The 24174-nt window shown below is 39.4% G+C and overlaps 1 protein-coding gene across 1 annotated transcript in view; it reads right to left on the bottom strand.

The window, feature by feature from the left end:
* The window catches only part of CRIM1 (cysteine rich transmembrane BMP regulator 1), a 197970-nt gene that overhangs the window by 160788 nt on the left and 13008 nt on the right, over nucleotides 1-24174 (bottom strand). Inside the window, exon 2 of the mRNA XM_075146636.1 lies at nucleotides 22983-23156. Within this exon, the coding sequence (XP_075002737.1) occupies nucleotides 22983-23156 (174 nt within the window). The remainder of the gene's footprint in view (nucleotides 1-22982; nucleotides 23157-24174) is intronic.

Genomic DNA, 24174 nt, shown 5'->3' with positions numbered 1-24174 from the left:
TGTCTTATTCTTACCTTGTACCACAGCTAGAGTTAGGATTTTTCTTAGTGACTGCCTTCTTCACCTTCTCCCTTTTCTTCTCAAAACTGCATATAACTTACAGAACTTTTCTCAGTCATGTTACTAACTCCTCCTCTATTACTTCCATCCCTAGACCTTTCTGTGCACCACACCAGCTACCATCACACCTCAATCTTTCCTCTTTGATTCTCACCCAGGCCTGAAGCCGTCAACTTTATCACCTACTTAGTTTCTCTCTTCTGTTTTCTTATCTAAAAAATCCAATTCTTGGCCATGCCACTACCTGTTTCTTTCTTTAATCAAAGTTCCCATTAACTGCCATCACTGCATTTCTTGTTTGCCCATTTCAGTTTTCAGCCCCTTTGCACAATGCTAACGCATTGACACTTGTCTAGTATCACTCCACATCTTAAAGAAAGGCATTTCTGTATAGATGTTTTCAGACAGAAGCAGTGCATAAAAATGAACTTTTGTGAAGCAGCATTTGCATCTCAATATTCAAAGAGAAGGTCTTAAGTTTTCTGTTCTTTGAATTTTGCTTTCTCGTAGCTACATTCTGGTTTAAAATTAACTTGGAGTGAAGGAAGGCCCTTAGAGTCTTAACCTCCAAAATACTACCATGAGACAGCATCTCATTTACTTCAGTCCTTACTGGAGTTAACACAAGTTTCCAACCACGTTTAATTAAAAACTTGTCTGAGAAAACATGTTTACTTCTCAAGGTTCACTATAACTATATCGATAACTATAACATGAAGGAGTTTTAACAGGAATGAAAACACCAGAAAAGCCTGAACTGAGTAAAATGCTATGGAGGATGTTCAATAGCTCTGCAGCAAAGGGGACAACTAGTATTTTAGAAAGCATTTTTGCTTTTGTTAATGCAAGCAAAGTCTGGAAGATAAGCAAGCAGTGATTTGCTTAAAATACAGTGACTCAAGACATCAAGAATCACGTTTGAAAACACTGTTTGGATTGTAGATCCAAGACAAAAGAAGGGAAGAATTAAAGACAGGATGATTAACTTGCATCATTCAACTTGAAAAGCAAATATACACTTTAATCTACACACTGTAGTCCTATTACAGGACTGCAAAATTAAAATATCATAAACAATTTTTTTTCCAGTTCATTTAGTACACTTACCAGCATTTGCTGTATAGAGAATTTCATTGATGGGTCAGTTGTACTTCCTCTCTAAAGTGCTTTGAGGGGAGCTCAAGTGCATCCTCTTCCTCAATCTTTGAAGTATTTACCTGTACCACCAGCTTTGAAAGTAAAAGGCAACAGGCAGGCAATGCAGAGACAGGAATGAGGCTGAGTACAGTATTATATTACTCCAAAAATATTTTAGTGTTGCTCTTCAACTCTTACAGGGACACAAAGTCCTTTTTTTTTTTTTTAACTGAGACTTTAGGTACTGATTAAAAGATACTATTTAAAATTGACATTTTGGAATTAAGTCAGCAATATATCAGTTGACAAGAATATAAGAACAGATAACCTGAAGTCATATACATTATATACACATATACATAAAAGAAAGAGGATTCTTAATGAATAAAGTTATTGGTGTCCTATAACAAAAAGCAATTGGAAAACTCCCAATATTAAGACAGACAGAATCACTATTGGGTACTAAGAACTACCGGGACCACATTATAATGGGAATGTTCATGAGTGTGGAATTATGAAAAATAATTAATTATATCTGTATAAACACGTCGAGTAAAAAGAACTCAAGCAGCGGTGGAAATACTACACATGAAGACTAAGACTGGCAAAGATTTGTCCACAGGCCGCAGGGGAGGGAGGGGAAGTATTTAATGGACAAAATTCACATCAAATATTTTATATTCCAAAAGTGATAATATAAGAGATAATGCTACTCTGCGGTCTGTCGCAATTATTAATAAAGTTATTTCCAAAACCTAAAAATTAAATCTCCAGGATGAAATGTTTCACACAAGTATTAAAAAGAACTGGCAAGGAGCTGACTTTGACTGCTTCTGTTTATGTTACTCATCTTCATGTTAAAAGGACAAGCGTGCTGCAAGAGCATGACAATGAGGTTGCTTCTGAGCTGATGACTGCAACTAAGAAAATTTCCACCATACTTAAATGTTAGGAAGCTGTCCAAGCACTTGGTTTTCATAGTAGATATCATAGGTCTGCTGACCTAGCAAAAGTAACCTGCTTCTTATGTAATGTAGAACTTTAAAAAAAAAAAGTAAATTTTCCTTATTTTCTTTATTAAATCTAACCGGCACACAGTCAGGCTGCACAATACTAGAGGATCTAAATGTGACTATGCAAGAGCAAAATACTGGGAATTAATTCAGTTTAGTCTCCATCTCTTCTCTATAAGGAAGAGAAAGAAAGAAAAAGGTAGTGGTTGTTGCTTCTCCTACCTTCTCCAACTATTGATTTTGTTTTGGTTTGTTTTTTTTGGGGGGAGTTTGGGGTTTTTTTTGGTTGTTGGGTTTTTTTTAAGTTAAATATAGTTTTAAAATTCTCATGACTAAACTCTAAAAATAGGTTTAAGGCTTTTTTTTTTCCTTGACCATGGAAGTGTAGAAACAAAAGTAGTATAAACAGTGGTAAAACTTATCCTGTACTTCCACACGCAATTAGCAAGGAGCAATTTTGGCATACTATTGAAGTGGGAACATTTCATAGTTTCTGGGGAAATACAGCAGAGAATAAAGCAGATGTCTTGACTAGAGGGGAAAGGATTTTGTTGTGGAGAATGGTGAACTTCTCCCTAAAATGTTAACCCTAGAGGTGAATTAAGTGAAATGTAAGAATATAACGCTCCCTCCACTAGCTGAGAAAAAGTGAACACAAATGTTAGTATGTAAAAGAAAGTGACTACAGGCAGAAAACTGTAATAGATAAAATGAACAAGAAAACTAAAGGAGATTCATAGTTTCCATCATGTTTGTTGACTAACCAAGAGGAAGTGTCCAAATCAAGCTACCAACAATATAACATGGATTATTATAATCTCATATTTGCTACAACAGAAGCTTCAGGAGTGAAAACTACAGTGCACCAATACCATAATTTGCATTGAACACTCAGTCATGACTTGGCACCTCTTTTCCAGGCAAAAAGGCTGGAAATATGGCAAGACAAAAATTCAGTGTCCTCTGCAGAGAGGCTTCAACCCTGTGTGCATCAGAAACCCAAAATCTCTCTCATTATGAATGCCTAGAAAGTGAGTCAGGGACAGTTTTCAATACTTATCCCTCTGTCCCGATTCTTAGATTCTTGATCCATCATTATTTCCTTAATGCTCTTCCCTCTTTTTAACTGTTCTTTACTGTTTTATAGAGTAAGAATTGAAAACTGAGATGCAGTTAAATTCCTATGTGGCCAGGACCTGCAGTGGGAGCAGATGAGCGAGTTGACTCAGACAGTAGTCATCTTTGCTTTCACTCCTACACAAGGTTCACTGCAGAACAGTAAGAATTGCAAATATCTAGGTATCTTCTCAAGCTGCAGACAGTGGAAGTCTCAATCATTTCATCTTTTTTTTTTGGACATTAAGAACCAGAGTCCATTTATGAACTTTTTAAGAATAGAGAGAAATCTGTATGACATGACTATAAAAAAGATACTTCAAGGTTTCACAGATAAAACATCTGTACATTTAACATTCCTTTTGCTAAGTCTTAATGGGGCAGGGAAGGCAACAACCACTTATTATGCTTGAAAGAAAATAATTCTACCATCGCCCTTAGGGAAGAAGGTCAATGCCTTCATACGCACAAGCAGAGTGTCTCAAAACTTTTGGAAAGCACGGTTCTTGCTTGGCTCATTTGTTCTTGCACAGTTCTTTGTAATAGCTGCAGCTCCACTACCGAGGAGCAGCTGCAGGCCCGTCCCCCTCGGAGGAGAGGAACAGCTGTCAGTCGTTTCTGCAAGTGCTCGCAGTCAGTAACCACAGCCTGTTCTTCATCTCCCACCTTGGCCAAATGGAGCAAAGCAGGGTCACGGGAGGAAGAGCCACGGTACTGCTCTTGAATACTCCGTGATCCCCTTGGATCCAGCAAAACTGTGAGCCTTGAAAACCCACGCTGAGAATGCTTCTCTGCAAAAGTTATGATCACAACATGATCACTTGGCATGTACAGCATTAGTGATAGAGCTTTAATGGAAAGTGCACTTCAGATAGCCTTTTTGGGAAGGAAACTCATTCATAAAGGTCTAAATACACAGCACTAACTCTTACAGTTACTTCTTCAAAAACCATCTGAAAGTGATGCTGGGTTTGGTGGTGGTTTTTCTTTTTTATTCCAAAGAAAATTCCCTTTTAAGGGACTTACCTTCTCCAGTGCCAACGAATCCACAGGCTCAACACTGATGGAAGCCAGGGACTGCAGAGCTGATAGACTTAATCCACCTGCTAAAAAGGATCATGCTGGAGCTGGTAAGAACCACTGGCTGCACAGTCCAAGCCTAATTTACTTAACCCAGTATGAAGTCCCTACAAGACTTTATTGTCTATCTTCTTGGTCATGCAGAGTCACAGAAGAAATATGAAACCAACAGCCTAGGGTGACACCAGTCTCTAAGTGGACACAAGACATACAAGACCAATGCATTGTTCCCCAAAGGCACTCTCGTAAGTAAGCAGAAAAAGAATATCCCACATCAAGCTATATTGCAGAATTAAAACACGTACATTCCAGTCAGCAATTACATCTACTGTGAACTGGAAAAAGAACTGCAAGGCTGAAATTAAACTTCTTCATACAGAAGTTGGCACAAAACTTGTTTGAACTCTTTTCTCCCCGGGCTAACAAGACCACAGCCACAACCTGTACATACAAACCAGCACTGTCAGTCTTCTCTGTCTCTAGTTTCAGAACAACTAAAGGATCATCATCATTTCAGGAATTCAGAAACACCCTTTCTAAATAAAGCCCACTGCACTCATACAGTCTCAGTACAACCATGTACGTCAGGACAAAACAGTGTTTTAAAGCCAAGCCCCTCTTCAAGCAAGCATGTCTCCCAGTCTCACCGGCAGACATCATACAGTGTTCCACACTCTCCAAAACAAGGCCTAACATAACCCAAGGCTGATAGTACAAGATATTTTTCCTCACTGTGGATTTCCAGCTCCTCTCCCTAAACAAACAAGAACCCATCAGGACCCCACCAAGACCTCTGCCACAAAGGAGAGCTTCTCCTCTACGTTAGTCATCCTCTCATCAACAGGACAGAAATAAACCTTTATCTCCAACACTGAAAGCATATTCCACAGCTATCTTTTGAACTGTACTCCAGGTATTATCAGCAAAATAGTATTTTCAGTGTCTCCTCATGCCCGCAACATTATTTTTTTTCCCCCAATAATCCCCTTCACCAACACTATATGCTTTGGGACTCTGAACTCTTCAGCATCTGAGGGCTGGCAAGGCTTGCTTAAGAAGTTATTTTCTCTCTACACCATTGCAATAGCTTCATCAGAAATCATCATCACTTCAAAACGGTCAACAAAATTGGGATGTTACATCCAGGCGTCACTCTTGCTCACAGTTCATCTGCTTAGTACAAACTTTCTTTCACCACCAGTTTAGTATGCTAGGCTGTGTACTGCCTTCAATGACAGTATTAAGATTCGCCAGGCATCACACAGATCTTGCATATCAGAGCTCTCAAGTTGCCAAGGTCCAACCACCAGCTATTTTCAATATGGCATAGGGAAGTACAGAGTCAACACATTTCTTTCTGAAAGCAAGACTACTTTCTATGCATGATTTTTAAAGGAATGTTAAGTTCTAATTAACAAAAAAGAAATTTTCAAACTTTTGCTATTCAAATGGCTATCACCATAATAACCAACTTCCTCATAAACTGTCAAGAAATATCATCTTCAAAATACTATATGAAATAGGAAAGTAATAACTTCAGGTAAGGAACTGAAGGCATATATTAGAGATAAGTAATTTTCAAAAAGTCTATATTATGCATATAGCTTTTACACCACAAATAAAGCTTGATGAATGACCTCTGTGGTATTGGTTTGTAGGTAGCCATTATATGGAGTTGGATGACATGAACAGGATGCAAGAAAGAAACTATACACATAATTCTGAACACCAAGATGCTTCAGGCATTTCTGTCAGTGTAGCGTATTTTTAAAAATATATTTACGTTAAAGACGGATGACTTTTTGGTACTTGGGGGTTTTATTTTAACTTATCTTCCTATGATAAACAAACCTACACCCAAAGTAGCACCTTCCTGCAAACCACCCTAATTTTTGGCTGAATTTCTTTCCTTGACAGTACTTCCTTCAATGTTCCCTTACACATTCCACAAAGAGTCTTCGTCAAACACTAAGAATTTTAAAGGAATGGTAGAGACAAACCAGCTTCAGACATATGTACCAATAAAGAGCTTTTCAAGGTAGATGACGCTGCCTACAGTTGACAGCCTAAGATCTCCTTATTAAAAAAAGAAAACAAATCCAAAACCAAACCAACACCTAGCACCACCCAGAGCGGAAGTTCCCAAACATCCATATCACATCCACAAAGTGGTACTGCAGAGCTCGATGGTGGCTGCCATAGCACTTGCATTTCCTGATCAGCTGTTCAGAGCAGATCCATAGAGGATGACACAAGGAATGAGGAGTCCATGAGGTGTGGGCATGCCCAAGATAATCAGAAGAGAGGACCATTCGATGCAGGGGAGCTGGGGAAAAGATGCTTAGGAGTAGGCACAGTAGATGTGTTAGAAAGGTGAAGGAGTAAGATGGTTGTGCATAGCTGACTGTAGAACTGGGAGAAAGTTAGAAGCGGGGAGAAACCTTTTGCATACAAACGTTTAGTTGGATTTACTGAGAAATATGAGACTTGTACAATTCCTCCAAGAGACTACATTCAAAAGGTCATTCTCATTCACATGACTATTCCAGAACTGCAAAATAAAGTTATTAACTAACCATTAGGTTCCCAACAAGTGGAATAAGCTGGCATCCCTTCATATTTCTTCATAGGCGAACAGAAGTTTCTGTATTAAACTGCCCTGTTGCAGCAGAGTGCCCATTGTATACAAAATTCAGAGGAGGCATCACACTCTGGTAAATGATTCTAAACCCTTTTGAAAACCTTAATGAAGTTGCTTTGAAATCTGACACTTCAATTTTAATTAGTATTAATACTCCAAATCGAAACATCTAGATGTTGTTCCTAAAATACAGCACCTAAAGAAAGAAACCCATACTGTTGCTTTTAGGTTTGTCATTCAGTATTTATCAGACTCATTATCAGGCATCCACCCATCGAGGTCTTCATTAGAAGAGATGGTATATACTTATGAAGTAGATCACAAGGATGTGGATGTCTTCTGGCTTGGTCCCAGAGTATTCCCAAATGCAAGATGAGGTGTGTATCCCAAGTATTACAATATGCAAACATACAATAATAATTGCAGAATTTATTTAATGTCCCCACACCCAGGACCTAGACAATCCTCTATTAGTAAATACAGGCAGGCAATGGCCCTATTCTTGGGCTGTTCTCAGCCACCTCCCCAGCTGCTCTGTAAGTCAAAACAGCAATAAAATTAAGCTAAAATAATCTCTCACATTGAGTGGATGACAAGCACATTGCAATTGAAGACTAGCTCTAAGAGAAGAGGAACCTTATTAAAGACAGTCATTAACAGGTATTGCTTCAAGATACATTTGTTTCCAAGTGGTAACTTTATTCAGCTACAAACATCTCACCAACAGAAATGAGTCACTCCACAACACTATAAGCTTCCAACACTCAAAAATCATGCCTTCCACCATAAGTTAAATTCAGATTCACCATCTCCATGCCCCTGCCGCCAGTCCTTACAATGCATTCCTCTTAAACATCACTTTGTCATCTCCTCACTTCCGATATATTAACAATAGAACCAAGAAACAGGGCAAGAAGAGAGTCATGTGTTGACACCTAAATGTAACTAAATGCAAGCAATTTCTTCGAGCAACAGGCTTTTCAGAAGGGGTAGAAGTCTGAACAATAAAGGATACAGAACATTGAAAGCCCTACACGTTTCCCACAACAACCACCAATATGAACCCTATTAGGAAAACATCCAAGCACCCCTACCAACATCTATTCTCACTACGCTACAGCTGAAAAGTATTTTCAATATATTCAGATGAAGAATCAAGACACAGGAAAAGACATCCACAGAATAGATGCAGGGGTTCTGCCACCTAGTGGCATGCAGAGCCTCAAATTACTGTTTCTACCATATTATTATTACTTTTTTTTTTTTTTTAATTTTTTAACTGGAAGTATTTGACAGCACAGAACAGAATAGAGAACAAATGGTTTCACTAGCATTGAAATTACCAAGCCTGAATTGCATTCTGTAGCACTCAACGTAACGAGAGTTTCAATTGAAGCTTTTCTAGCTGTTTGGATACTCATAGCATATTTCTCTTCATCCCTCCTGCAGCTCCTGTAGATTCTCTGCTGCCTAGTGCTGAAGTTGATGACATTTTGTATAGTCTCTCTCATAGTCAGCTGCCCATTTTCAGTACTTGCAATATTACAACATCTTTGAGGTTCCTATCAATTTGTCGTAACTGCTGGAATCTGATAAATCTCAAAAGTAATTGTGGGCAGGAAACAGGGAAAGGCAAAAACAGAGACAAAAGCAGCAGAATGATAAAAGCCTCATTTCCTCACGACACCGTCTGCATCGTCATTTGTCAATGAAGAATCTCTGTCGGCCCCAACACTTTAAGGGATTCCCCTGCCCAGTTCACAGCATGGGACCACAGCATGTCATGTCAAAGCAACAGGAACGGGGACACAGAGGAGCACAGAGGCAGGAACTCCTTAAGGCAAGCGGCTAGCAAAAACCACCCTTTTTGCCAGGCCATAAACTCAAAAGCCTCCTTTCCCACTTGGGATTCAAAGCCAGAAGCACTTTAATGCCTAAACTAGGTCAGTCTTTGTTTACACAAAACACAGATGAGAAAGGAAGTATCACTCATTCAACTTAGTCAGGATCGGTCCAAACCGCCAGACTACAAAGCACAGAGCAGCACACTGCATCTCTCTTTTTTTAATTTTTTTAAGAAACGACATCTTATCAAAGGCACAGCCAGAGAACACACCTCACACAGACATAGCCAGGTAACAAACAACTCTTCCATGTAAGACAGATATGCTTCCTCCGTGGGAGTTTTGACAACGTAATTTGAAACGATCTCATAATCTTGCTAGGCTATACCCTCACAGATGCTGCAGGTTCCAGCTCCCATTTGTCAACTTCTGTAACCCTGGTAAGCCATGAGCACTTCTGGGCTACACCTACTAAAGATTCCTTAGTAAATAACAGATAGGTTTGGATATTTTAGTTTCAATCCAGAAAAAACCCACAAAAGAAAAATGAACCCAAAACATAAGCAAGATCACAAACACTATACAGCTGTAACTACTATCCTTTTGACATTTTTCCTTTGCCTTCTCAAGTTTTTTCCTCCAACTCTCTAGCAATCCCTCCACTTCCCCGAAAGCTCCTTAGCTGTAGCCTATAGCAATTTTCCCCCTCAATGGGTGGGGAAGAAGAAAGGTGGGGGGGGGGGGGGGGGGGGAGAAAAGGGAAGATCTGCCACAGGAGACCACAGGTGAGCCAATACTGCAGAGCTAGCAATGACTCACAGATGTCTGCTGGACTTTTATCAGAAAATAAAAGGAGAAGGTTTCAGCAAGTTTCATTTCTTGCTCTGTATTCCACAGATCTGAATTCCAGCTGTGTACGATATTGCTGTAAAACAAGCATATAAGAACTACCACAGTGATGAAAAGAGGTGCACGTGTACCTTGATGTGAAACCATGTTTGATCACTCAGTGATGAGTTTTGTGGACTGCAGCTGTAAAGACACACTGGATTTCTGCTAGAAAGCAAAGCTCTTTCCCTTGTCAACAAGCTAGTAGCTTTCACAGCAATAGTCCCTAGGATCGAGAAGGAAAACAGAGATTGTTGGAATAAATGTGTTGGCAAAGAAGTACTTCACAAATGTAGGACTGTGAGTAAAAGCCAGACACAGATTGCTTCTGTCTGCAGCCTCCTGAACCAAACCAATGATGGCTCACCACAGAAAGCATCAGGCTTTTTTGCAGTAAGCGTTCATGCTCTAGCCTACCTGTAGAAAGCTATTCACATTACTGGAACGTCATGGTATCATTCAAGAGAAGTTAGGGATGTGCTATAGTGAAGGTACATCTCTATCTCAGCCTTCAAGTTTCACCTAATCTCACTTCACATGTTAGTACTGAACAGCTCTGTCAAAACTCAGCTACAACCCAAGAAACTTGCAGAGCACAGTAGTAAACCACAGTCCCTTACACAGGGATAATCCTCATAAGGGACTGTTAATTAGAGGTTAACCAGAGTCCTCAATTTATGCCTCATTTCAATAAATAGCGTGCTCAGACAGAATGGCACAGATGTCACTAGGTTGTTTTCAGGCAGTATCGATGTGCATCATCCCTTTAGATGGTGCTAGCTCCCACCGACCTGGTTCAGGAATCTCAGTACCACGCTACAGAGTTTTTAGAAGATTAAGGAAATGCACTTGTTTATCTTGAGAAAGTTAGAATAATTTTATGCAGTAATACAAAGTTCTAAAATGCACACTTTATATGTTGAGGGCAGCAACAATCATCTTCTCCCCTCATTTCTATGAACCTCTAGAGCTGCGCCTCAGACTTCATCTTTAGATGTTACGCATATCATACTTTGTAAGAGATCCAGAGCTATCAGTGTATCAGTCAGTTCACCTTTTTCTTTATATGCAATGGAGCCCTACAATCCAGATACAGCCCTCCAAGATACAGAGTCAGGATCCAAGTCCCATCCACCCCTGGTTACTTGCATGTTCTCCCAAAATTCCCCTTTCCTGATTTCTTGCTTGAGACACCTAAAGTCACACAAGGAACAGCATAAGCAGACTGATCCACTAAGCATTTTCTCTCTCCAACACTAGGAGGAGATGTCTGGAAAAAAAGAGATAGGTGTTTCTTTCTCATTTCAGCTTCTAGGAAAGACGGGATGAGGAGTCCTGCCTTACTCTGCTCCTCTTATTCAGGACTTCTGGGAGCTGCTAGCACCCTGTTCAGGGACAGATCCAGTTCAAGGAGGCAGGATTTAGCTCCCAATAGCTCTTTAGCTCTAGCAGGTGAGTTCCAGGTTCAAGGTGTTTGTCCTCCACAGTCTGCCTACTCTTTGCAGGACATCAAAGCCCCAGCAGAAGGTATCCAGTTATTGCAAGCTGGAAGCTGAAAGCCGTGGCTTGCACATACAGGGAAGGTAAGGACTGGATGCTTAGAACAGTGTCGCAGACTAAATTATATTCTTTAACTCTACAGCTGATGAGGCAGTACAGAGTACAAGACTTTTGAAAAGCAGCACCACTGATATTGCTATTTTAGTTTTGTCGCATGTGATCTATCCAGGTAAGGAATACCCACACTGCCCACAAATTATAATAGCAAACTAATTGGAAAATTGTGTTTAACAGACTTATTTTTATCTTGTTTCTTATCCAGCATTACAGTACAGTATATCAGTCACAAGTTTATTGGACAATTTTTGATGTTTGAAGTGGTTTTCTTCAGAAGCATCCAGATTGGCTTTTCAAAATACAGCATTTTTACTGAAGTTGTAAAATCCTGATACTCATCTTCTAACAATGTACAAGAGATTAGGAACTTCGTGTTCCAAATTCTCATAAAGCAATGAATACATTTTAGAGAAAGACCCAAAGCAGAAAGATGAAACATGCTGCTTCTGGCATTATTCTGTCCCCTATCCACTTCTACAAGGAGTCGGCAGTGACAACTAAGGAGAAAAAAAGATCAGACCTACACATGTAAGTGTGCCAAAGAGCTGGAAGCCCCAGCTCAGATGGCTAGAATGTCAGGCATTTCCTCCGCTACACTATGTGACTGCATCTACTAGCCAGAGGTCAAAAGCAGATTTGAGTTTCCAGTTCTAGGGTTGGAGTTTGTTTGTTTGTTTTAAAACAAGGGAGTGTTTTCTTTGCCCTTCTAAAGTTATATGCTAGTGCCAAACATGTTTAACATTTAACATATTAGTGCATTCATTTATAGAAGCTGAGATTCTGGCATATGTATCTGACAAGTCATTTAAATTCTAGCACCTTAAATTATGTAGATTGGTTTGTCACTATGACAACAATTTTTACATGTCTCTAGAACAAAGTTGATCATACAAAAGTACTATTTGTTCTCTCCCTAACTGAAGCTAAGAGTTAGTGAAAGTTTTACCTCTTCTGGACAGAAAGGCAGAATTTACATCTTATACATAAGCTGACAGAACATATCTGATTCCAGATGAGCTATTTAATGTACATCATTAAGTTATTTCCTGAGCGAGAAAGGAATTTTTCTTGGATTTGAACAGCAAGAATTTAAAGAAACACTTTGAATAAAGAACACTTGAGGGAATCTAGAACAACAGGGAAGAGAACAGGCACAGGAATTCAGGAGCTGGTTGGCACTAAGGCTAAGAATGCCTTTGGTTGGGGTTTTGGGAATTTTTTTTGTGGGTTTGGGTTTTTGGTTTGGGTTTTTTTTGGAGGTTGGTGGTTTTTTGTTTGTGTTTTTTTGTTGTTGTTGTTTTGTGGTTTTTGTTTTGTTTTGTTTTTTTTGAAACGGTCATTCAACTTCGAGGTCAGTGCTTCACCTATGAAATGCCCACCCTCTCCCCAGGTATTTATGTAGAGGAATCCTTTATCAGTAACTAGAAGCACAAAGATGTGCCCAAAATATATTGACAGAGAGTAGATAGATGCCCCAGGATTTGGAGCACAGGCATTTTATTTTTAAGCATCCACAGAGGGCACACACGCATCACCTACGCTCAGGTCCAGCGCACCATCTCACTGCAGTGTCACTGGGAAAGGCGGAACAGAGTCCTGAAAAGCCCATTAACAACTAGGTAGTTTCCATACCCTTAAACAGATGTTTGGACTTTTGTTTATACTGTGACCTGTACCCCTGCTAACACTCTGGGGTAGGGTGAGAAATTCTTCTCAGAGGTCTTCATAAGAGGAACTTATAAAAAAGTTTCATGTGGGGGGGTTTCTGGGGGGCAGGAGCGTGCAATCAAGCAACACCTGCTCATATTGAACCTAGAAGGGCAGAGCAAGAGGCAAACAGGAGTAATAAGCTCCAAATAAAATTTCCTGCCTAGATCGTTAGATCAGACTGCCAGCAACAGATTACAGCTAGTTAGACTGAAGCAGTCATTTCAAAACCTGAAATGTTTTTTTCACACACACACCCTTTTTAAAAGAGAAGGGCAGATTATGGATTTGTCACATCGCATCAGCCAGATCTAATGCTACTAAATTAATAAGGACTGATAACCTGGAGAAGAACAGTTAATAATGCAAAGTCCCCTTAAAAAAAAAAGTTATTCCACCCAACCCCATGGGAAGATGAGAAGTAGTTAGCCACACGTCTGAACAGATTCAGATGTGATCTTTAATTGTTATAATAGTAGTGCTCTTCTCCGAAGGTGTACTGTTATCAGAAAAATAATCACACCCAGTAATAATGAAAGGGCACTTTCCTAGAGAAGTGCCTCACAGCTAGACCTGATGAGGTGTTCACTTGACACAGAAGGAAATTTTGCCATTTCTAGGAAAGAAAATGGCCCCAGATTAAATATCCCATGCCCAAGATTGCTGGAAGTGGGTAACAGCAATGGGATGAAGGAAGAGGAACAGAAGCAGGCCAAGTCTTCCACTTGAAATGATTCACAACATCCACTAAAACAGACTAACCAACAGAGCAAGTGGTGCGACTGCTCAATGCACAACTCCATGATAGATCTAGGACAGAATCTGACTTACAACATTATTTTCCAGAGGTTATTACACTGAAGTCTTTGACACACTTCTGCTGAATGTGGAAACAAAGTAGAGACCCTCTCCCTGCAGAGCAGCACCGCTGCTGGCAGCAGTGCTGAGAGGAACCTTGGGGTGAGGATGATGGGGGGCACAAGCTCAGCTAGTCCCCAAAAGTTTGACCAGCAATTAAAACTCCCCTGCATTTACCAGCACAGAAAAACCAACAGTGAAAAGGCATGTCAAGTCCCATATTAGATAAGTTAATGCACAGAACACTAAATATTATTATAATTTAAAAATAACAAAAAGAACACCACACACTTTTGGTAGGGGAATAATTTTGTTTTTCTTATCACACTAATATCATAATTCCATTGCAAATAATAATAATTTTGCTTTCTTACAGAGCAAAAAATTTACATTTGCAAATTATTTGATAGGGACATCTTCTATTACTGTATTAATTAGCACGTGCTTTTGTATATGGGGGGAAGAAGTGTTTCATCTTGTAGTAGTGAATACAGATAAAAAACAGGCTCATACACATTATTGGAATGTTTAAGTTGGAAAGCATTGACTAAGTTAAATTCTCATGCATCTTGAAAAGGGTACGGTTGGAACAGCTATACAAGTATCCTTGCTCTACTTAAACGCTGCCAGGGCAAGCCAAGCTTATTAAGCATCCTATCTGCAGCCTGTTCTGAAGTAGAGCCAGTGGAAGTTTTCCAGAAACACTGCTCTTTTTCTCCTTTCCTCTCCCACCTTCCACTCTCTGCAAGGGATTATCCAACTTCACCAAAGTTTCTCCAAAACCCAGGTGGTTCACAGGATCTTGCTTTGACTCTAATCTCCATCCATCCATCTTAGAGACAAACATTTTGCTGGTAATGCTTTATTCTATTGCACAGAAAAGTTAATCTGATGTTGTGGAAGCTGCATAGTGTTTGTTCTATTTAGAAAAAAAAAAAGAACAACAACACTACTTCACAAAATAATTCAAGGCCTATATTTGGAGATAAAAAGCTAAAGTTGTTTGTCACTGTGCTATACAACCATTCAGAATTACAAAATGTTGGTATATCATTCTTTTAAAGAGACAACCGTGAAGTCTACTGGAGATGATCAAACAAAAAAGACAACTTTATTTTCCAATAAATTGTTCCTCATTATTTATAGAGACATAACCATTGTATTAAAATTGTCATATTGACCAGTACGTCACTGACACCACTATCACTGGATACATCCATCCAGCACTCAGCTATCTCTGTCAGTATCAACGCAGCATATATCCAAACAAGACCTGCCCTGTCAAAACAAGACCCGTGACCCAGCACACCAAGTGCCACAGGAATACAGCTTCCTGCTAGTATGCAACATTAGCCTCATGTTTACACACCATTCAACTCGAGATCTTTACTCAGGTCTCTTCTGTCACATGTAGATAACTTTTGCTCCTTAAAATCAACACTCCATCTGGAAGTGTTCTGCTAAAAGTCACCTGCTCTATTTTCTCTCTCTTCCTCAACTTTAACAGAAGTTAAGGTCAAGCATTCATTAAAACCTGTAACTTGCCACCACGGTTAAAGCGGACATACTTCAGCACAGCCTTCTTGCCAACATGGAAAAGGGCATTTGGAAGGCACTGAACTTATCGAAAGCAAGATCTGACTGCAGGTATCTTACAGCTGTTCTTTTCCTTCTCTTATAGAGGCTCCAGGTACAATAAGTTATCTTGTATTCAGTTTCAGATGAATGCAGGTACGTGTCTGAAACAGAAAAAGGCAAGAAGAATGCTCCTTTGTCTCTAGGAACAACCACGCCTTGACCATCCACATCTGACTGCTAGCTTTGTAGGATGCGTTTGTCACACAGTCCCATCGCAAGGCCTACACTTCTGTCCATAGCAATCTCGGAAACTGCGACTTTGAAGGAAACTGAAGTGTCACAAATTGAAGATCCAGTACCCTCTCCATACCCAAGGGATTTGGATGTAGGAGAAGGAAAGGCAAGGGTGGCATCTGCACAGCAGCTCACATGAGCAACTGTAGCACAGAAGGAAAATAAGCTCAGTTACTAAACAGTAGAAACAACACACATTTACATAAAATGGCAAGGAAAAGGAAAAAAAAATAGAAGTGTAAGGATACAGTGTTAGTTACAATCGTAAATAATTTCTGTAATGCTAACACTTCCAGGTTTTTTTAACCAGCTGCTCAGTTTTGAGTTCGTTCTTCCATCTCCTCTCCTAACAGTTTCTGCAATGCAGTTTTTCCCCCATTAATACAAACAGCATTATTCATGGTCTAATTAAGCCTAAAATTAGGTATCCAGCCACATCAATACAGAAATATGAAAGCCAGTTTTCCCTTTTGATATCTTTCTGAAACTTCTGCAAAGTTTTCTTACTGTTAGCTTGAAATTTCATGGCACAGATGTTCTCTGTATGACAACTCATCTTAAAAACAGGACATGCCAAAAGAGCCAATACATTAAGAAAAGATCATACTTCCTTGATGAGGGAACAGTTCTCCGAGGAGCTAGAGTCAGAAAAGTGACAAGTCCTGCAAATTTAACACCGCTCTGTTACGCTGTGAGGCAACTGCACTGCCAGATGTGCCACTGTCACGAGACCCTCTTATCAATTAATGAGTGAGTTCGCCTCCCTTTTGGTTTTTGGAAGATTTCTTTGTGTATTCAAGTTTATATCAGTATTCCTAATCTGTACTATTTCCACATCAAACGGTTTTTCTTTCTGTATCTATGCACTCAGAAACAAAGCCTGAAAGCTATACTGCTATTTTCCTCTGTGTTTCATGTGAAATTTTGTCTTCAAATGCATTTACTTGGCTCTCACAAGCATGTTCAAGGGTAAAATCTGGACCTTTGCCACAATTGCATTCCTTACTGCAAATACATGCCAACCTTCAAAGTTCAGTTATTTGAGCAAAAACATACGTTAATTGTTATGTGAGAGGAGTGGAAAGTGTATCAGATTAAGCATATTCGAAAGTATTTCACTCCCCTCCTTGCCTGATAATTCAGCATAAAGCTGGATTTATTCAGTTCTAGTTTTTCCACATAGCTGCAGCCATTAAGACCACACAAGTGAAGTTTAACACGAAATCAGACTTAACAACAACCAAACAAGCACTCAGAATAAAATTACCTTCTCATATTTGTTATTCCAGGACTGGTCTAACAGGTATTGCAACACTTGCCAGTATAAAGTTATTCAGTTACATGTAAAAATAATGGAATGCAAGGAGTATGTTGCAATAAGCCAGTTTAATAGATACCAGCGACTTAAAAGGCCTTTTCCTTTCACCTATGAAGGACAGTAGTGAATAGCTTAGAAAGGTGCAAGCCAGGTAACCAAGAAGCAACTCCTAAAATAAGAGTTTCAATAACTTTGTGTCAGCAGCAGGTTTTACATGCAGAGAGAGATGCAAGTGAAGGGCTGCATTTTTCATCAAAAAAAGTACAAGTTTTATCCTTCCCATATATTCTGAATAAAGACTGGGCTTAATTTTGACATGGAAAATACTTATGCTTTTGGTAGAGTATGAACTGATAAAGAAAGTCGATTGGTTTCTCCTCTTAGAGCTCAAGAGTGCATTGAGAGAACTTGAGAGAGACACAAAAGCACCACCTTTGCCATGGCTGGTGGCACTTACGCGCTCCGTAGCCTCTGACCCACGACTTTCCCCCCACTGCCCAGAGCGAAGAGGAGATAGCTGTTCTAGCAGGGAACATTTTTTAAGGACCGAGTTATCATTCCAAAGACCTGCCGCTGCCTCTGAAGGGGGAAGGCTGCAAGGCACGCTCACAAGAGCACAGATCCTGACCTGCTCCGGTAGAGGAGGAGAAACAGGCTCAAGAACATCCTTAGGCCCCTGTTCTTTAAAGCTCTGCAGGGCTATCTGAACTGCTGCCAGAGCCTAGCATAGAAGGAGTGAAAGAAGAAGATCCCAGAACTGGAATACAGTCTTTGAAACTACAGAGGCTGGGTCACTTCAGATACTGACTTCCTAGTGACTCTTCGCATGTGCTAGGCACGATTTTGAGATAACTGGACTGGCACTACACAAGTTTTCAATGCTACTACCTACCAATGCCCTACAAATGTATCTTGATGAAAAAAATTACTTCCTCTTTCACTTTTCTCACCCCCAATCCTCAGTGTCTCACACAAAGTGTGAAGAACTGACTCTTCTGTACCATCTGCAGCTAATTCTTAGCAGATCACGACTGCAAGCATGTGTAGATGCAGCTTATTAGACTTCTGCCTGTTACTGTGGCTCAGCAGACAGATGGCATCTCATCACTTTTCACCCTCTGGCCATATTGTCCATTCCAGCAGTCCAAGTTCAACCAAGCTGTCATCATTAGCAGTCTCCTGAATAGAAACAAGCTTTCTACGCTCAAGAACACAGGATTTCCTGAACCATATCAGAGCAGGCACTCATCAAAACAATAACCAAAAGCAAAAGCATTTTAAACAAACAAGAAAAACCACCCCAACACAGGAATTATTTAGGTATGCGATAGCTTTTCCAGATAGTTTCTTTCTAGCCCCAAATGTGTGCATTTCCTCACAGTAGGATGGTTCACAACCTCTATACAAACCTTCTGTATGAGAAGTCACTGACACTCCATGCAAAGAAGCAGGCACTTTAAGCCTGGTAATAGAGTTGGGAGACCTCTAAGGCATAGGTGTGCTTTATGCTATATGATAATCTAGTCAAGTAACAAGTCTTTGAACATTTGCAGTATGTCTACACAAAGATTAGTTAGAAGTTAGCTACCAATCCTTTCAAATGTATCTAATCCTACTATTTTCCAGGAAAACAAGGTCATGGGGTGCAGACGACCACTGCCTTCAGTACCTGTATTACTGCGACCCCACATTAGCCTCTCAGTACTTTCTTGCAAATAGACATCAGCATCCCTACAGAAGTTACATACATTTGAGTAGAGATTAAACCAGATTCTCCTCATTACAGGCTTCCCCAGTTCAGGGCATGGCAGGACTTTGGGAGACAAAATAAAGAACATGACTTTCAGGCCCTGTCAATGACATCTAAGCAACGTGACGTTAGAGCCCACAGCCTGATTTTGGGAAGGAAGGACAGATAAAGTTGTCTTATTTGCCTTATGTGGCTTGTTCAAGTGAACTGGCGTGCAAACTATGAAACAGGTAGGCAGAGAAAGCAAGAAAAGGAGGCAGGGAAAAGTAAAGGTAGAAAGAAATATGAGGAGCCCAGAAAGGAAGGCAGACATGAGCCAGTAGGGAAAGAAAGATCCTATATGAAGCTAACAAGAGAAAACTTTGGGTTAGCTGAGTAAGCAAGCTAGAACTGACATCAAGCCCAGAAGGGAAGACCACACACAGCCTGAAAACCTTAAGTATAAGACAAACTAGATAAAAAAGAAGATGACTAGAGAGGTACTTGAAAGGGAAGGTGCGAGCACAAAAAGACCAAGAAACCAAACTACATGCAAAAGTCCCAACCCCTTAGCACATATGCATTCGTGTCTGGAAACAGGACTCCAGATTTTGGCTCACCACTTGTTATTTGCCAGGTCGTATTTATGGAACAGATTCCATATCTGCAGGCAAAAGTAGCTTTCAGTGAGCCGAAGAGGTTGATAGAGCTGGCAACTACAGCTAACTCTATGCATTAGCACCAGCATCTCCTGTGCATGGATCTATGTATACTTAGTATGGTTGGGGCAGCCTAACTGCACCCTTCCTTCTTCTTTCAAGGAGAGAATAAAAAAATCCAACAAAACAAAAGGAAAAAAAAAGAGAAAGAAAAAAAGAAAAGCCACAAAACCTCATTTTAATCTGAACAAGCAAACCACACTGATCTAACACCACTGACCCCTATAATACCCTTGCCTCAGCTGCTCAGGAAACTGAAAGATGGGTTCTCAGTTAAATGAATTTATACAGTCTGAGATAACTTGTCATGGCTATGCAACTGTAATGAAATTGCTTGAGCCAGAATTTCTCTAGATGCCATTGTATACTACTAGTTTTCTAGATTCCAATTTGTGAAATATTCTGTAAAGTTATAAATCTATTTCAGCTGTGCTTTTAAGAACAGTACTACCAAAAAAAAAAGTTTACTTGATAGGACATTCCCCCTTCCAAATTACCTCCATAATTAGAAGGAAAGCTACCTGATCCATTTTCCCCTCAAGCAGGCTCTGGTTAAGTATCTTCCCTTGCCTCAGTTGTGTTATGGAAGTTCATCAACATGTGCATGATACACAAACTTAGAATGAATATCAAAAATCTTGCAGAGCAACACATGTCACTAAACAACACAAAACATTCTCAATTGCTTAGTAAGTATCCTCACAGTAGAAAACCCATGGAGGTAGCTGCTTAGATGGCACTTTTCTTCTTTAAGTTTTCTTCAGAAACACTGATTATGGTGTATCCATCATTCAGGTGCTCAACTTATGTCTTTTTAATCACATTGTGTATTTAATTATCAATATTAAGTGTGGTGAGGAGAGGGACATTAGACTACCCTCTCTTGGTCCCACTTTCCATGGCAGCAGATTTTACTAGTTTCAAATCTTCCTGCTATTACCTTTAACAGACAAGCCAAAAGAGTGAAGTATACCTCAGTACTTTGGATTTCAGGAAAATCTTAATTAGACATATTTAACAGATCTTATGAATCATCCTTTTTACATGACACTACAGTTTAAAACTTTGCTTGCCTTAAAGAAACTGAAAGATTTCTCTATTTTAACATGCTCAAAGAGCCCCTGGTTTGCATATTACCTAAGCTGTGTTTCAGGTGGACTTTCCAAATGGATGAATTCAACTTTCAGACTATAAACGTTGAAAGCCTGAAATACTCAAACTGCAAATACCAGCTCAGACACACCAAAGTGGCTATCCCATTCTACCTAAGAGACTTGGCTTGCTTACCAAACAGGGATGTGGCAAGTGCAAGGGGAAAAAAGTTATTCTTCGTTTCCATTAGCTTAGGTACAGGATTACGCATACATTCTAATTACCAGAACAAGTAGTAATGCATTTAAAGAAACAACCTCCATAAGCAGTTAGCATTCAATTCCCAATCCTAGTTAGAGAAAGAGGGAATAAGCATTTACATAGCAAAACACAGTCGGCAGATTTGACTGACTGCAGCTGTCAGATGCAGACAAACTAAAGTTATGCTATGACTTCTGCCCTTCTATTAGGAAATATGGATGGATTTAACTTCAAACACTCCTGTGTGGTAGGGTTTGATAGTCTGCGGATGCAAATGCAAATCCACGCTCCTATGAGTAAAAGCTGAACTGTTATAACACTCAAGTTATAACTGCCAGATTTCTGGTGTTTAAGGGTAACGTTGTTTCATCACTTGCATCAACTCGCCTTCCTATCTATGAAGGATTAAAAATCAGCAGGTCCTAAACTCTTCTACTGGTGCCCTATAGCCTGAGGCTTTGGAAGAACACCCTCCCCACTCCCCAAAAAAAGAAATAAAACCAAGAAAACAAATAAACAAAAAAGAAAGTTACACCTCTGAAAAACAACTGCACCATCACTGTCATACCAGACAGTTTACATGTAGAATATTGTTACCTCATGACTAAGCTTAAAATGCTATTCTTTTTAAAATGGGAATTTAGCAGAAACAAGAGGTTGCTGAAGGCAAGCTACTCAAAGAATCAGCCTGCTTTAGCTATGGCCATTCCACAAACTAAGTCCATTTTTTCCGAGAAAGACAAGAAACCAAAAGGCATCCCACAGCAGATTTTCTTAGCAAGTTCAACACATGATGCATTGTCATGCCAACAGAAGTCCTGCTGAACTACTGAGTCACACATTCACAAGTGAAAAAAGAAGTGGTGAGTAAAGTTACTATGAACCCATATATGCTACTGCTCACTACTACAGCAACAAACAAAAGGCCAACAAAGGTTGTGCCTCTCCTCTTCCTAGAACTAGAAAACCCACAAAAAACCCACACAAAGTACTTGTATGCCTTTAGTGACCAACATCATGACCAACAATAATGAACATGTTTCCACCAAATACATTTTTCTCACAAGATCTCCTTGTTTAAAGTCCATAGCTCAGAAACAATTTTCTTATCACAAAAGGAATATGACAGGTGACATCAGATCACACTTCCTTAACTCAAAGATAGTAACTTTAAATACGGTTAGTAGCCTTATAAATACATTTACTTTTGCAATATGACTTTAAACAGTGGTTTAAAGCAGACTAATTAAGCAGGTTCACATCATTAATCAGTTTTTGCATGTTCCTGGACACTTTGGAAAATAAACAGTAATTACAGCATCATAGAAAGGGCCAGAGATCAAACCTTTGACAGCTGTTCAAAACCATCTTAGAAATACACCATGGGAATTTAATTCCAACTGGATATATTTGAGCCAACTCATTTCCCCTTCAGCCGTAAGCAACAAAAAACCCAAACAAAAAAACCCATCATGTATGTGTGCAGAAGCATAAACGTACATGGTCTAACACAAGTCTAATCAAAGGAACACAGAAACTGAAAAATACGAGCATTAAGGTAATGCTATATTATGTAAATAGCTATTCATGCATTCATATAAGAAAAGATACAAGTATAATCAACAACTACTCCTTTTTCTATGCCTTTGCTATTAAAATCCACTGTGTTTATTCAGGGTTCAATCACATCAATACATCTAAAGAGAGTTTTCCACACTGCTTTACAGTGAAAGTAGCTACCACGAACTATAAACAGAACAGTTTTAGTCTTAAAATCTGCAAACGTCATAACACACATAGCACAAAGTATTAGCTTTTTCCATTCTTAAATCTATGCATTTGGAAGGCCAAGTCCTATCTTACTGAAGTCCTATCTTCCTTTAAAACATACAACTGTCTTCTGAAAAGTGCAAGATCACAGGTATCTGAAACTACCCGAGTCATCCTAAAACATATTAAACTAGACTCTAGCCTTTCATCAAATGCACAAAAAAATTACTAACTCTGAATTACTGAAGACAAGTGCTTACCTTCAATCCTTTTTAAGGCCGACAGGCAAGTATCCCGGCTTGGAAATTCAAATGGATTATTACAGGTCCGAATGGTGTCACATTCGCATTTCCCGTTGATTATGTTACAACCTGTTATAAGGTTTTCATTGCACGGTTCAAATCCAAGAAGCTGATCATCATCCCAGTTTTCATCTAAAATAAACAAACAAACTCGCTCACTATTGGATTTCGGCTGCAGTATATAAATTCAGCTGCTTTGGAGTTGGGTGCGATTTACTTCAAGTTCAACATAGTGCTAAACAGAAGATAACAGATTAAAAAAATAATGGATTAATCTAAACTGTGGGATCTGCCAAATACCATGTTTCGCAGCTGTTCTATTGCCCATTTTGCTACAGCTACTGGCATTGTTTACTTCCATTTGTATGAAAAACTATGATGTCTCGGGGAAACGCACAGCTGTAGCACAAATGAGTGCTATTCTAACTGAAATAACTTTTACAGATACTTGAAGTTATATTTATCATGGAAGTGAGAATGTTGGACAGAATCTGCAGCTGTTATAGAAGTCAAAATTGAGTCAGAAAGCAAGCATTTTTAAACCTGATTAATAAAAAGTTATCTCTGTGGAGTGAATTCTATGTGATGTATTTTTTACAAAAATACTGCAAGATATCAAGCCTTTGATTCTGTAATAGGACCAAAAGGGAGTTTTCCAGAAGTCTTGGATTACCATCCATGCTCTAGGAGAATTGCTCAAGCTCATGCTCCTTGCTGTCAAGGGGCAGGGGAACAAGTGTCTCTGCTCAAATAGTTCTGCTCCTTTTGAATCAGTCCAATCAAATCTCATAATCCCACTCTCCTTTTAGAAGGAGGCTACATGCAACAAGATTTTTTTTTCCTCCAGGAAGCGATAAATTCAGTCCGTCCCGAGTTCCACCAAGATTACCAGTCCTAAAAGTCTCAGCTTCCTTAGGTCAAGTGCACATACAGCAACATCTCACTGACTCAGAAGTTTAAGCAAGATACCCTCTTTTTATTCAAGATTATAAACTAAGCATTACATATTCTTCGCTATAGAGCACCAGGTCATTTCCCAACCTCAGGTGTCTATCAAAACAAGTACTACATAATAGTCACACAGATAGTCTACTGACTTCTAGTAATGACAAAAGGAACAAATATCTATTTTCAACCTTTACATCCTTAT

Source organism: Calonectris borealis, chromosome 3 (genome assembly GCF_964195595.1).
Source record: "Calonectris borealis chromosome 3, bCalBor7.hap1.2, whole genome shotgun sequence".
NCBI lineage: Eukaryota > Metazoa > Chordata > Aves > Procellariiformes > Procellariidae > Calonectris > Calonectris borealis.
Note: the sequence above shows the minus strand (reverse complement) of the source record. Positions and strands in the feature narration are given on the sequence as shown.